The following is a 17235-nucleotide window of genomic DNA, read 5'->3' on the forward strand; positions in this document are numbered from 1 at the left end:
TGTCAATTTTAAAAATAAATCAATGTTGTATGCTCATTCCAGAGTATATATCCAGTTCTAAATAATACAAAACTTTGTTTTCACCATGTTGTGTCCAAATAAATTCAATTATGTACTTATACGAATTTTCCCCCAACCGAAAACAATAGGTGAACATGAGAATTGGACATCGATTGCGTGTTATTCTTGTCCAACTAATTCAATCAAAGTTTCTTGATTCCTCTTGGGTAATTCCATTCCGAAGTAACATAAAAAAACAAAACTTTCGCCCAATAAACCGCACCAAGTTCGTATTTGATCCCTTTACCACAAGAATTCCCTTCAATTCGTTTTTCTGACCAAGACGTACAATCTATGTGATCCAAGAAAACACGGAAATGATTTATCGTAGCAATTCTTCTCGTACCAAAAACAGCTGTTTCGGTATTATCCAATCGGAGTGAGATTCTAAAGTTCAATGATATTTGATTCAAATGTCTCATTACCCAACTATTGAAAATAATGTTATCCAATTCAGAGATAACACAATAGAAGTAACTACCAATTTATTTGTATTAGAAGACAGGAGACCCTGATCTCTATATCAAAATTATGGTAATATCTACGAATGTTAGATTGAAATGTCGCAGATTTCTTGTTGTTTGTTGTATCATAGTAACACTTTTCGTTTCAACGTTTGCATGTCCATATTTCATAACGTAACTTTGAACTTCACGATTCAAACATTCGAACGAAATGTCTAGATACCCAAAATAATTTTCCTGAATTTCCTTCAATAAAATAATTCTATATTCACGATTGTATACCAAAACAATAATTCAATGAAATTATATAGAAGAAGCACTCAATTATAGATAGAAAATACACTAGATAGAATTCATATTTTCGACCCCATCCAATTATTCTTAGGAGCCAAATTGTCATGAATCGGAAATCATTGAAGATAGCTATGACTCATCAACACTTATTTTTATTAACTGTGTGGGAATAAAAGCTCCTGAACACATGCTGAGATTATTCTCCAGCTACAATTCAACACAAGTATGACTGACAAATTGTTTTCAATTCAGGGCTAATAGAAAGATAGATTGATTTCAAGCTATTCGTGTGAAGTTAAAATAGAGAACTAATAATCTTATATTTATAGTATCCATAGATTATGTGGATATTTTAATGGTTTGTACAAATTATAGCGATTATCACTGATGGAAAATCATCAAGCAATGTTTTTCATTACAGGTCCCTTAATCCATTGATTGGTATAACAATATCCACAAAGTAAATAAGCGTTGACGACACTACAAGGAGAAGAAAACAAAATAATTGATTTCTCAATGATTGTAATAACATCAAATCGAATATAGTTGAAACAACTATAAAACTGCATTGAAAGTTCATTACTCCTTCACAATGTTTTCATTCAATGACAAAATTAAATCTGCAGAAACGCTGACGAAGAATTATCGATCAGGTGATTTTATGGCAATCGATTGTTAGTGGTGACGACACACTATGAAAATTTGGGTGATCGAGAGGACAGAACCATGTTCAAATACATGGGTGTAACTGGAATTCAGTATTCATTGAAGAAAAGCCTTTTTTACTCGTTCTTAGGAAGTCGCATCTGTATAAAGTTTTACCAATTTCAATAGCTAGATTCAACAGTGGAAATAACTAATCAATACCAATATGGATGCTGTATGAATCCATCGAGATAGTTCAGATGTTAACCAACCCTACTGTTGAATTATCACTGGGGTGTTCTTAGAAGATTACCATATTTTCATCATGATTATTCAGGAAACGTTTCAGTTAACCTATCGCTCCTGAAGCATGATCCCAGAAACGCTCCAATGGAAACACCAAATTGTCCTCAGCTCTCACTTAACCACGACAAAACAGTGATGAACAACAAGAACATCGTTCGGTTTCAGAATTTTTGCGAGCGTTTTCTTTTGATAGCCGTTCCGTTGTGAATAATAAATATACAGAGGAGGGTCAATGTTCGTGGAAAAAGGTAGTTATATAGAAATTTCATTCAGGAGCAAGTTGAATTTTTTTGTTCAGGCAGGAAAAACGTAATAATCTACCTATCGTGAGGAGTTGCATTGTCTCGGTTGGATTTTTTCTGTCAGGCAGTAGAAGATTGTCAAGAAATCATCATGAGAAAAGTCGAACAATATGATATAATGGTTCTTTATTATTCTCACAACGAGCAGATCTGGTGGAGGGACATATTTCTTTCATCAAATCGCAAGTATATCTAAATCTCGATACACAGAGTGAGTAATAACTAACTCATATCTTCTGTATTCACTATTTTGGAGTAAAATGCTCGAACAGGCCAGTTTTCAGGAATTTTGTTTGCCTAACTTTTCATGTATAATTGAGGAGTCTTTCGTGGACCTTCAAAGGTAGGGTAGATAAGATTTATTAAATGGAAACTCTTACATATCATGTCAGAAATGATTGGGTCATTGATGGGTTTTCCATCATCCTTTTTTTCATTACAGGATGAATGTCGCATGTCAACGAGTCGAAAAAAGTTCTATTTGTGACAAATGTGAGGTGCTATGTCGATATTTTCATACCTCCACAATTTCCGGTGCAATTAGACGACCATGTACGACAAAATCACATTTTTTGGGGAGGAAAGCACGACTAAGCAGTGAAAGTGTCTGTTTCTCTCATAGAACGGAAGTGGCCATCTGTTTCTTCAGACTATAGAGCAACGAACCTCCTAAACCACTAATTAATGGCGGAAAAGAATGAATTTGAAAGAAAGTGTTAAAATTTCGCACCGGTAATGAACAAGATCGTAATCCAAGTTAGACTACATCAGCAAGGTTTCATAATCGCTCAAGATTAGTGATTATTGTGAAATATACAGATACATCCTTCGCAGAATGGACGTTACTCATCAAATTGACATACATAATTCCATGTTAATCTTCGAGATACAGTACTCAGTTGTAGCTGAACAAAAATTATGAAAGAAAAACCCCACTTTGTGTAATTTATACCGAAGAAATTGTTGGTCAGAGAGAGAGAAACTACATAGGGAGAAAAATCACTTAACATGTATTGATTTTTAACAATATAATATCGGAATCTTGACGCCAGACTATTGAAAACTTTAGGTATTGCTTAGATAAAGAATAACGGAACCCATCCTAAATGCTATCAGAACATACAGAGTATCTTCAAAACAATTTTCATCTATGTACTTCATTTTCTAACAAATTTGGATATACTGTGTTATTATGAATGAAAACCTAGGTAAATGGTAAATATGAGCATAGTCCATAATCTCTTTAACAGAAACAAATATGAAGTCATCTGAAAGCAGTCTGCAAGGATAAAAACTTTATGTTATTATCAATTCCATATGAAATCGGGCACAAATCAAATTATGCATACCTATACTCTATTTGAATTCTGAAATTTCGTTCTTAAGGTCAAAAGTTGGCAAGAATAAATGAATAATAAGTAAGCATTTTGTTAAAACAAGACATGGCTGAGAAGACGCCTAGAATTTCAATAATTCCAAGACAAATAAATCCATCAGACGAAATATTTCTTCTCGTGAAGGCAGGCGACAAAAACAAATGGATCATTGCTCCACAATTTCATCAGTCAACCTCTAATCAATAGTAACAGTTGACCAACAAGCTCTGACACAAAAACTAAGAATTCGACATTGACTATCGCAATATTTTGAGAGTAGAACTTCGGAATGTTTTACACGAAGGATTTCGTCTATATTGACGTTAATTATTCCACGTAAACGGAACACACGACGACGATCTGTTTCTTTAAATTCTCACTCAGGTCAAAATGACTAAGAAACAAGGAGTGGGTACATGTAATTTGCATTCTATGCAAATTTGTGACGAACAAGAGAGATTAACGTGTGGATTTCACCCAAAATATTCCGCAAACGTAGACGATGAGTAAAAAGGTTTGATTCACGATCCTATTGACCACAACTTCTAACCAAGTCGTTCATCTCCTGGTCTATTATACTCTCAGACTGCAAGTAAACTATTGCAACTGGGTCTTACAAGATGAAACTCAAATCGATGGGCCAAAAACCCAGATCACAAAAGTGTTTAATTCCCATCCAAAGACAACTGATGCGCAGAAACTTTCCAACTATGGTGACTCTAAAAAGAGTCGTTTATGAATATTCGAATAAAAATGACCCTCGAAAAATCTGCATTCGTCCATCTTTTTTTCATTATCCGTGTTAAATATTACTTCCGACGATAATAAAAACCAGCTAAAATTTAGTCGATAACCTTCCACATTATCTGCAATTTCCTCTCAGATAAGTTAATAGATTACCAAGGAGCAAGAGCCATTTTAAATTCAGAACCTGATTTAATCCAAGGGCCCCATATGACATTCGAAATGGCACAGAAGATGGTAGGAAACCATAACTCACCTGTTCGCTCTCTGCGACAACCAAAATCGGATGAAAATGAAGTCCGTGAACTCAAATACGACTAGTAGTGTCCTACTTTTTGAGTAATCCGATCGTCCTTGCTTCTAAAGGTTGACTACAAGCGACGCTTGCTTATCTTCATTTTCATTTCACAGCCAGGAATTTCTGAGGAGTTACTAGTAAGTGCTTCAAAATACACTGCGCGAAAAAATTAACACACATTATGGAAATCTCAAATTTATTCTACAACTGAAGGTGTTCTCAATGATAATTATTCTTATCAGAATCATGCATGCATATGTTATCCACCTTCAACGGTTTTCTTCAATACAGATGTTTTTTCCCAGCAGGAATAAAAAAAGATGATATTATCAGATTTTGAATGTATTGGCTCCATTCTAAAATCAGTTGTTCTCGATCAATTCTAGTGATCAATAGTTTTTCTTTCGTTTGATTTTCTACACTCGATCGCTATGCAACGCGAAACACGCAATTTGACCCAAGAGGAATGTGCCCAAGCGGTGGTTTTGCGAGAAGAAGGGTGGACATACACAAGAATTGCAGAAAGGTTTGGAGTTTCCCATACAAGTGTGTCCAGAATGTTGCAGCGATTCAGGGAGACAGGTATGAATGTCCGAAGACCAGGACAGGGTAGACCACGGGTAACAACTGCCATTCAAGAACGTTACTTGAAAGTTTCTTCGTTGAGACAACGGTTTGCAACCGCTCGCCTCCTTCAAATTCAGCTTGAGCAAACTCATGAGGTGCAAATTAGCACTCAGACAATAAGAAATCGCCTCAGAGAATATAATTTAAGGCCTCGTGTCGCGGCAAGAGGCCCAGCTCTTACCCCAGCCCATCGAAGGGCGCGTTTGGATTTTGCGAGAGAACATATCCATTGGGAAGAGGTCGATTGGGAAAGAGTTCTCTTCACAGATGAGTCTAGATTCTGCCTCTACCATTGTGATCGACGTTCCCTTGTATACAGATGTCCACATGAAAGATATGCTCAGTGCAATTTCCTGAATACTACTGATTTCGGGGGAGGATCGATTATGGTATGGGGTGGAATATCTTTGACTGCTCGCACAGACCTAGTGGTCGTTGATAATGGAGCTATGAATCCTGATAAGTATATAAGTAACATTCTTGAAGAGCATGTAGTGCCATACATTGGTGAAAATTTCATTTTTATGGACGATAATGCCAGACCCCATCGTTCAGGAGTACCTTGAAGAGGTTGAAGTCTCTCGAATGGAATGGCCAGAAAGAAGTCCAGATCTCATTCCGATTGAGCAGGTTTGGGACAACCTCAATAGACGGCTGAGAAGTTCAGAAAATCATCCAGCTACTCTTTATGACTTAGGAATCCAACTCGGAGAATTAGGGAAGTTTTGAAATTTTGAGACTCTCTCAAAAGTTTCCATTTTTCACAGTTTCAGGTGAAAATTTGTGACTGAAAAAACCTTGTTATCCTTGCCTATTCCATTGAAGTTGTTCGTTACAACAGGAAAAATGCAGATTTTGGAATGATGAATATGAATTTATAGTTATTTTCTTTCAAATGCTGTGTGAGAGCGAATGCAAAACTCTAATCGAATCTATTACAACTTTCAACTCCAATCATCTCGTAATATGAATCAGTGGTCCATTAATTACATCATAATTACTGTTACCTCCAGCTGTCAGGTAATTTCTAACGAAATACTTGCATGATTAATCAATCTAACCAATCGGATTTTCAGGAAATAATAAATTTGCAGTGGGAAAAAATTTCTGATGAAAAACTGAAGGACACCCGAGATGTTGTCTTCTTTATGAATCAGAAAATTAACCTCACAGGCATTTCATTTCTCCCGAATAAATACAAAAAGCTTGTATTTCTTCACATCCTACATGAAATCACAATTCCCAATCAAACGCTTGATTTCTGAGTGATCTCTCCATGATCTAAACAAACATGCATAAATCTCGTTGTGAAAAAGCATAAAAGTCACGGTCCTCTGAATTTTTATTTGAAAAAACGAGCTTTTTATACGAAACTCCGCATTCATTATATTCAGATTATAATTGTTCAGTCTCTGTGTTGCTGTCTTGTCACCTTCAAGTACTCCTTTACCACATGTTAGTCATTCTTCCCCGTCTAAACGCGTAAAACCCATATATCATATCATAACTATTTCCTCCATATTTTTATTCCTTGTGACGCCTCCTCGATACTTAGTTGCATAATGTGTCATCACAAATAACAAGAATGTTAATGCCAGAATACGAAATTAACATATAAAATATTTTGAGCCTTATGTCAACACAGTTAATAGATCCTTTCCGCTGAGAGCTATTTCAACCCGTCACTTCAAAGATGAAATAGGCGAACTTTATTATTTCTGAAGACGATTCGATTTCAAAGGGAGAAATAAGAAACAAAATGTTGGCTCTTTAATTTCAACATTTGTATAGAACTCAGATCAATAAAAAACATCTGATCTGAGGTAAAGAAGCATCGCGTTCGATCTGTGCTCGATTTGAAAACGATGTAGACTCCTTATGCCGAATTGTTACCATGGATGAGATTTGGGTACATTTCTACGATCCAGAAACAATGCAACAATCGATGGAATGGCGAGACTGTGGTTCTCCAAGACCTAAGAAGTTTCGTGTCCAAAAATCTGCTGGAAAAGTTCTTGCTTCAGTTTTTTGGTATTGTCATGGAGTAATCATGATTGATTTTTTGGATAAGGGTAGAACAATAACCGGAGATAACTATTCGACATAACTGACCACTCTACGGGAAAAATTAAAGATAAAAGACGCGGAAAGCTATCCAAAGGTGTTTTGTTTTTGCAGGACAACGCCCCTGCACGCAAATCTCATGTTGCCATGCTAAAAATTAGTGATTTAGCGTTTGAATTACTAGAACACCCCCCTTATTCACCAGATTTGGCTCCATGAGACTATCATCTCTTTCCTCAACTGAAAAAAAGTTTAAAAGGTCGTTAATTTTCTTTCAACGAGGAAGCAATAAAAGCTGTGAAGGTCTGGTTTGCAGAGCAAGAAAAAACATTTTTTTTTGGAAGTTCTAGAGACGTTGCAGGTTCGCTGTAATAAATGTATTCAATTAAGAGGAGAATATATTGAGTAATAAAATATTTGGACATTGAAATTCTGTTTGGTTCTATAGTAGGCTAAGAATTTTTCAATATATCCTCATATCTAGTAGTGAAGCCTTCTCAAGGATTGTCTTTTTGATGTATGAATAGCAATATTAATATTAATTTAGTAATACCTCCGTTAACCTGAATTATTGTGATGAGGAAATACTTATAGTGGTAAAAACCTCATCTTTCTCTTCTTAGTGCATAGGACATGCTCCAACACATAATCAATTTTTCCTTTTTCGTACAGATATATGAATACACAATTGGAAACAATAAATTTTATTTTTTCAATCAACGAATGAATAAAACTATGGATGTATTCGATACTATCAGTGATCTATTACAGCATTCATTGGGAAAAATGAATAATGAAAGAGAAGGTGTAACAGGCGATTTCATTTCAATTGTATCATTTATATTCGTTCACAAAACATTCCCACATATGGTTTCAGTATTGCCGAATGTTTATCGAACGTAAAATATTATATGGACTCTCTGGAACACTATATCGATATTTTTTCCGTTCTTGAACGGTATTGATTATTTGGCGCCTCATCTGTCATAAAAGTTGCGATATAATAATCGCCGATATTTAGATATAATATTGAAGTACGCACTACACAGATAACATTATTGCATAACGGACAAGACTGCTAAGAATACACATTCGAGATAATTCCTAAGCGGAAATTAGTTATGGAATGAGGTTTAACACTGATCGATAAGGGCAATTTATGTAGTCTCGGCTTGGGAAGGTCGAGACTATCCCATAAGTCGCACCAGAATAATTATCTTTGTGTACAAATACGATCGATATTCGATTGCAAACATTGAGGACTTTTCTATATTCGCAGCGGTTTCTGCTCATTCAGGCACGTGCATTTCATTCATAACAGTTTTATGTTCAACTGCGAAGAAAATTGTCAAATTCAGATCGAACTTGTGGTATTTTTTAATGAAATACCACTCTTGGGCGTTAAAACCCAACGATTCCTATGTTAAGAACCTCAAACAATAACTCATTTGAGACTCCCAGCTTCATATGTTGAAAAATGCAGTAAATTTCATGGAACTTCACGAAAAACCAGGCAATGGTTCAAAGAAATCTGCAATTTCATTGATATCGAACGAATGATCTGCATTTTATATTGGATTATTCATAAAGTTTCTAATTCACCCTTCTGAATTTGAGTATAGCTTCAAACAGTTGAAATTGTGTCGTTCAATGAAATTACACTTGATGTATCTGCATAATTCAATGGATTATATCCTGGGAAATTTCATTACCCGAACAGGTCTGTGCCATAAAACGTACTTCAAGGCAACTAAATCGAAAATTTTCCGAAGAAAATGAGTCATGGACGCGAAGCATAAATTGCAACAATTTCCAAGTACCGTTATGCCGAGCACACAACCAATTATTTATTATGTTCATAAAAAACTTTCTACTACCCATAATTTTCAGCGCTTTGAACACGACATCAACTCACTTGCTTACCTCAAGTTAGCAGCTTGTAGCCGGCATTTTAAACATTTAAACTCAGCAAGATTAGGATTTAGATTCAGAAGCTTCGATCTATAGATATTTGGTCCTCCGCAGGTTTGATGATTGATGAGACACACTTTTTTTTCAATATACACTGCGCAAAAAAATTAACGCACATTCTGAAAATCTCAATTTTAATGAAAGTTAACTCTACATTGACTTTATAACTTATTTTTTTTGTTCTCTCGGGAAGGTTTTGAACGAAACAAGACACATTAAATGGAAGAAAAATTCAGGATTTCACCGAATCTTACGTGAAAGAAGAGAAATGAACAATTTTCAAAATACTGAAATGCTGATAAGTGATTTAATACTTGGTAATCCTTCCCAGATTTCTCCGAGTTGGATTCCTAAGTCATTAAGAGTAGCTGGATGATTTTCTGAACTTCTCAGCCTTCTATTGAGGTTATCCCAAACCTGTTCAATCGGATTGAGATCTGGACTTCTTGCTGGCCATTCCATTCGAGAGACTTCAGCCTCTTCAAGGTACTCCTGAACGATGCGCGCACGATGAGGTCTGGCATTATCGTCCATAAAAATGAAATTTTCACCAATGTATGGGGCAAATGGCACTACATGCTCTTCAAGAATGTTCCTTACTCCTTATCAGCATTCATAGCTCCATTATCAACGACCACTAGGTCTGTGCGAGCAGTCAAAGATATTCCACCCCATACCATAATCGATCATCCCCCGAAACCAGTAGTATTTAGGGAATTGCACTGAGCATATCTTTTATGTGGATGTCTGTATACAATAGAACGTCGATCACAATGGTAGAGGCAGAATCTAGACTCATCTGTGAAGAGAACTCTTTCCCAATCGGCCTCTTCCCAATGGATATGCTCTCTCGCAAAATCCAAACGCGCCCTTCGATGGGCTGGGGTAAGAGCTGGGCCTCTTGCCGCGACACGGTAATTAATTTGCACCTCATGAGTTTGCTCAAGCTGAATTTGAAGGAGGCGAACGGTTGCAAACCGTTGTCTCAACGAAGAAACTCTCAAGTAACATTCTTGAATGGCAGTTGTTACCCGTAGTCTACCCTGTCCTGGTCTTCGGACATTCATACCTGTCTCCCTGAATCGCTGCAACATTCTGGACACACTTGTATGGGAAACTCCAAACCTTTCTGCAATTGTTGTGTATGTCCACCCTTCTTCTCGCAAAACTACCGCTTGGGCATATTCCTCTTGGGAGTGTAGAAAATCAAACGAAAGAAAAACTATTGATCACTAGAATTGATCGAGAACAACTGATTTTAGAATGGAGATAATACATTCAAAATCTGATAATATCATCTTTTTTTATTCCTGCTGGGAAAAAACATCTGTATTGAAGAAAACCGTTGAAAGTGGATAATATATGCATGTATTATTCTGATGAAAATAATTATCATTGAGAAAACCTTCAGTTGTAGAATGAATTTGATTTTGCGCAGTGTATAAGGAGGAAATGAAGCATTCAACGCATAAAGCATTAAAATGTTTTGGAAAATATTAACAGAAGTTTGGTAAATTAATTTCGACGAAAATTCCAGCCTACACGACCCCTCAAATTTTTTCGCAACTGTTCATTTACACTCTGTAAACTGACAAAAATGACAGAAATGTCCCCCATTTCTGAACGAACTTAGCCATTGGAACACGAGAAACGCCAGATCTAAAGAAATCTCCCAGTCATATGAATAGAAAGTTTCCATCAGATGAAACAATAAATATTCAAAGGGGTGGTAGGACTAGGGGTGGGGCTTTTTGAGAGCGTTAATGGTCGTTCAAACTTTGATGTTGGCTGGGGAGATAGGCCATGAATGTATACGGTGAGGTGTGAAGTTGAACTTTGTTAGAAAGCCATTCCGCTATTTTCGAGTCGCAGCGTATATACCTGAATTTCAATTCTACTTCTCGTGATGGATTTTCCAGGAATAAATTGGAAATATACGGATTCATTCCCGCGAAATGATCCGGGAAATTGCATCCATCGTTACAGCTTCCGAAAAGCAGGATATGAAACTGCACAAGTCGGATACATTTCACCTGGAGCAGATACTTTTAATTTGGGAAATTATTTAGGAGAACAAGAATCAATCAAAGTATATATGACAATATTTTTTATCAGAAACAAATAGCAACTACACTGAGCAAAAAAATTAACGCACATTATGGAAATCTCAAATTGATTCTACAACTGAATGTGTTCTCAATGATAATTATTTTTATCAGAATTATGCATGCATATGTTATCTACTTTCAACGGTTTTCTTCAATACAGATGTTTTTTCCCAGCAGGAATAAAAAAAGATGATATTATCAGATTTTGAATGTATTGGCTCCATTCTAAAATCAGTTGTTCTCTTGTATACAGACGTCCACATGAAAGATATGCTCAGTGCAATTTCCTGAATACTACTGGTTTCGGGGGAGGATCGATTATGGTATGGGGTGGAATATCTTTGACACAGATCTAGTGGTCGTTGATAATGGAGCTATGAATGCTGATAAGTATATAAGGAATATTCTTGAAGAGTATGTAGTGCCATTTGCCCCATACATTGGTGAAAATTTAATTTTTATGGACGATAATGCCCGACCCCATCGTGCGCGCATCGTTCAGGAGTACCTTGAAGAGTTTGAAGTCTCTCGAATGGAATGGCCAGCAAGAAGTCCAGATCTCAATCCGATTGAGCAGGTTTGGCCTCAATAGAAGGCTGAGAAGTTCGAAAAATCATCCAGCTACTCTTAATGAATCCAACTCGGAGAAATCTGGGAAGGATTAGATCAGAACATTTTATGATCACTCATTTTGAGTATGAACCGTCGTTGCCGAGCTGTAATTAACGCAAGGGGTGGAAATACCAAGTATTAAATCACTTATCAGCATTTCAGTATTTTGAAAATTGTTCATTTCTGTTCTTTCACATAAGATTCGATGAAATCCTGAATTTTTCTTAGATTTAATGTGTCTTGTTTCGTTCAAAACCTTTCCGAGAGAACATAAAAAATAAGTTATAAAGTCAATGTAGAGTTAACTTTCATTAAAATTGAGATTTTCAGAATGTGCGTTAATTTTTGGCGCAGTGTATTTCTGAAATAAAGTGACTTCTTTTATTTGTTGGACGGAATTTTTTCTTCTTAAAAGATTAAAAGTGAGAGTTCTAGTGTTTGCTATAGGTACATCTATGAGAGAATGTCGGGAACCATTCAATACATCAAAAGGAATCAGTCGAAGGACAAAATTTTGATGGATTCATCACGAGTATGAAAAGCAATCTGTTCTTTTCACAAATATTCAATAAGAACCCAAATCCGACATTACTTAAGTATTCCTGTCGACATAAATCTTGAACGCATTTACTTTCATTCGCACGAAAGAGACTAAAATTAAAATACCCATTTAATTACGGAAAGAGATGTTGATGTCCGCATCTGTTAATGCGATAGAGATAACGAGGGAGGAATAATTTCATTTCGCATTTATGAACAGAATAAAAATATTATATTCATTAAGATGCAATCAGCTAACGAGCAAGGTATGAATTCTTGAAAGTATTCAGCGTCAACTTGTTTAATGATCACCTGATACGCATCCTTAGAAATAAAAGTTTTCTAGCTATGAGTTATCGGAGTAGTAATCGAGTCAACAATACCTACTCGCTATTGAACCAGATGTTTTCTAATTTAAACTTTCTAGTGCTTATTGACCTGCATGTTGAACCGTCCTATTAAGTCACTCTGAGGAGGTATGCCCTATTATTAGCCAAGTTATGTATTGTGTTGTTGTTATCATGATGGAATTAACTTGGTTCTACCCCTACGAAGAATGCAACTCGAATAAATCTCTAGGGAAATGACATTTTCCATATTTTAGCCGAACATGTTGAATTCGAATAAAACTTGGCTAGAGTTTACACTCTTTCGCAATGAACATATGGAGTATTTGTCAAAAAAAGTTAGAAATTTGAACATTCAACATTATGAGTAGAGTTATCATGAAAAGCATTTTCTAATTCATCGGAAACTGAATTATACGATTATAAAATTGAAATCCTGAAATTTCTGTGATCTTTGTTCAGAAGAGAAAGAAATATTTGTGTCACATCCCACACTAAGACACATGAGTTGTATCTACATTTTCTTTTAGTTTCGCTAAGAATACCATGGTATTTCTAGTTATCAACTTATTTGGCGATCTATAACGTAGAGGTATTTAGTGCGAAAGTATCACTTCTTTTTGCTCTTCATACACTTTCACTTGCCATATTCCGAACTCGTTTTCTACATCGAATAATTCCATAATGATAACAAACGGAGTTAATTCTAGACTTATCTCAGATTCCATCATAACAGAAAGTTAATTCTGATTGTGGAGCAATTAATTTTCAGAATCGTTTTCTGTAATTCCTCAATTCATTCAATGAACCAGCTTCTATACCGATTGCAGTGATTGTATTTGAGTAAACACAACCTATTTGGTATCATTTGAAAGTATAATTTTGAAAGAGCTTCTTATGCTTCATTGTAATCACCAATTAACTGACTTTCACGGTTCATATTTCAACTCCAGTACGTGTTTTTTTTTTTCAAGAGTTTCAAGGAATATTTTCGGACTAACACATAAGTAAACTCATAATTTGTAGAGGTTTATTGTTTCAAAATAGTGAGCCAGGCAACCATATCGTAACTCATAATCTAAAATTACCAATGATGTGTACTCTGTAAAAATCCGAAAATAAATACCTTAGAGAAGTTACTCAAAATCAGAAATGCTTCTCAAAGTTAATCTAGAGTAATTGTCACTGTACCTAATCTAAAATAGTTCTTAAAACGATCGAATCAATATCATAAAACGACGACGAACAAGGGAAAGTCTAATGAACAAAACTCATTTGAGTTGGTAATTGCTTCAATATTTTTTAATGCATTTTTTACGAATCCCCATGAAATATATATTCAATCCAATGAAATTAGTGAGGCAACTGATGAGGGAGTAGTATTTGGTACAAATAATTTTCGAGTGAATGTGGAGTTCAAGGGAGATTTACTTCAACTTTTTTCATCAGATCTTTATAATTTTGTGGTGAGGTAAAACCAATGATTCTTGAACAATTCTACTTTGGAAACTAATCGATCAATTTCCGAAATATCCTTTGTCTCGATTGTATAAAAAAGAGTGTTATTCACCGAAACCGCACTTCCAATATTTCAATTTTTTCTCCACTGCGAATTGGCAAGATGTGTGGAATCCAAGGAATGATTTAGAGAGTACAGAGCCCAGTTAAAGACACGTCTAGACATAAAAAAACGTCCCAGTTTACCCATAAAACTCTTTTTTGTTATCTATACAACATTGCGAAAGCCTTGGCTAGTAATTTTGCGGTTTGAAAGTGCGCAATGAATCAAGAGAGACTTAGCAGATAATGCTGAAAATTTCATCGCTGGCTGGGCCCACTACAGGTACCCGCATCAACAAAATTTATAGTCCAAAAACTTTTGAGTCATAATTATTTAAGGATTTTGGGCGAGACAAACTATTATCTATTTACATTGTTGTGATTCGTGTGTGTTCATATGTTCCACGAATATAAATTACAATATGTGTGAGTAAACATCACTGAATATTGAAGAGTATGACGAACAGGGTTTTCTCAGTTATTTGTAATAATTGTTCAGTGTGGCTGTTGAATTACTACGAGGAGATTTATGAATCTACGAGTGAATCATTCATGAAGTAATCTACTAGAGTAATCGTATCTGAGGGACATTATCTTCGTGAGCTAACAGTTCCATTCTTTGCTCAGATTCAATTCTTTTTTCCTACAGGACTTTGCCTCTATTTTTTTTCCTTATCTCGGAAATGAAAATCGGAATAATTCACTTGCTACAGCTTTTTAAAGAGAATGAATCTGCAGCAAAAATATTTCACAACATAACTTCAACATGCTGAAAAAGAACCCAGATTTCAAGAACAATATGCGGAACTATCCGAGTATTATAACAATTGCATTTGAGTTTCATCATTTTTTTCTGGTCAAGTTCTAGTGTGATGTATTTTGAGCAATTTTCAGCGCTCATCGATTGAAACCAGAAGAGAGCAGTCGCTTCCATAGTCTTCTACCTTTTTTTCTTTACCAAATATCGCTGATTGATGTGAATTTGAATAATATGCAGAATTCGATCAATTAAATGGAGTTTCTGATGAGAAAAATGAACCAGTTTCATTTTTTTTCCTTGCGCCAAGGAACGAGTGGATCATAGTTCACAAATTTCTGTAACTTTCGGTTTTTGATCCAAGAATGGTCTCAAACTACTGGGTTGTCTAATTGATGATGATTCGTGGTCGACCATTTTACAATGAGCACTTGTGCACAATTTGTCGGGATTATATGCCTTATAAGTTAAAAAAAAATATAGTTTCTGTGTCTCAGAAAGTCACGTACTTATTTCCTGCTTAATAGGATATATTTTTTTGGATATATCGATACATTTTCGCCAAAATATCGTAAGACTCCGTTACTTGCTTTGTGACTTACGATATTTTGGCAGAAATGTGTCGATATGCTCGGATATATGTAATGGGAGTCAAGCAGCGTTGGGTGAGACTAGTACCTGGATGGCAGACCAAATAGTTATGAATTTTTAGAAGCGCGCAAAAGTGCTTTTTTTCATCTGCTTTCCTCATTTTTTATAGGTAGAATGGGACAATTTAAAGGTTAGATTCGGTTCGAGCAAGCTGGGAGAGTGTGAAACAATTTCTCCTATAAAAGTAGGTATCGATCGCAGGTAAAATTGAATGGATGAAACTCGAGATGGAAGAATAGGTTGATAGAAAAGGGTAGTACGTACAGTAATACAATCTTCCAGGTATTCAAAACAAATTATTTGGTACTCTCAAACTGAAATTTTCTGAAATTGAAAATGACTCCATTACCATGCGATTTATCTTGATTTTTTCATTAGAGCTAAGTGAAAAATCAAACTTATTGGCAGCTTAACTACTGCTGCTACGATACATTGAAGAAAAAGTAGGTTAAAAACAAAAACACTTATGTTTGAACTGAAACTACATAGTGGTAATAAAATAAAAGTAGAATTTCTTGTGTTATGAAAACTGTAAGAACATCTCAAACGTTGTGAAGATATGATTGCTACTATTGAAGCGAAAAACTGTGCCTAAACGATCAGCTTGTTGAAAATCTGTTATTGTCAAGAGCCGACTCGTTAAAAGGTCACTCTTTGTATTCTCCAAGCCTCGATCCTTACAGTTACCACTTCCTTGTCGGTTCACCGTTGACCACCGGAAGTCAAGTACACCGAAGTGAGCTTCGTAGAATCTGCAAACCGGAATGGCATCGAAGGCAATAAACTTTCGATTGTCGTCCGCGCAGAACAACCGTTTGAACGTTGGGAAATTGAGAAAAACTGTACACCAACCTGTCCCAAGAGAGACCTAGGAGGTCTCAGCGTTTCCTCCTCCTGCCTTATCATGGCCCTCCGCACCCTAGCCAACAGCGGGGAATCCTTCAGGCTGACCGGCTGGTCGGTGGCGGACGTACCCCTGCTCATCTCACCCTGCACCCACATATTGTTCACCAAGAGCCCTTCTGGCACGGGACTTCGCACTGTTCACACTCGGTCTTGTCGGATCTGTCACGCTGACGAACGCTCGTGCTCGCCTACCATGTGCGCGCGTCTTCTCCGACGAGGTCTCGAAGCTCGCCTCGCTGAAGTTTCAGGAGGACTGCTCGGATTCTCGCAATATTTTCCCGTTTGAACGACCGGGTGAAATCGGTGGGAGGAGACGTATGCGCTCACGGTTCTTCGATGAATTTGCCTTCGAAATGCATCCTCATCTTGTGCGATAACCCCGGTGCACGACGAGGAGCATTGGCTGTGTGGTTTACCGTTTCGCCTGGAGTGGATCTACCTCCAATACATATGTAAATTTTATCGGGAACTTATCCAACAGCTAAAACTGGCAGAAAAACTTCGGAAATCGCTGACGTAGAATCCGCTTGTGCAAATTCACAATCAAGTGGCCACCCATCCAGGTATTGAACTCGTCCAACGCTGCTTGATTCATCTACGTCA

The 17235-nt window shown here is 36.3% G+C and overlaps 1 protein-coding gene across 1 annotated transcript in view; it reads right to left on the reverse strand.

Moving 5' to 3' along the window:
• Positions 1 to 17006, reverse strand: part of LOC123311767 — a 51700-nt gene extending 34694 nt beyond the window's left edge. Inside the window, exon 1 of the mRNA XM_044895852.1 lies at positions 16579 to 17006. Coding sequence (XP_044751787.1) covers positions 16579 to 16728 — 150 coding nt within the window. The 5' untranslated portion in view covers positions 16729 to 17006. The remainder of the gene's footprint in view (positions 1 to 16578) is intronic.
• Positions 17007 to 17235: the final 229 nt, after the last annotated feature.

This window comes from Coccinella septempunctata, chromosome 4 (assembly GCF_907165205.1).
Source record: "Coccinella septempunctata chromosome 4, icCocSept1.1, whole genome shotgun sequence".
Lineage (NCBI taxonomy): Eukaryota > Metazoa > Arthropoda > Insecta > Coleoptera > Coccinellidae > Coccinella > Coccinella septempunctata.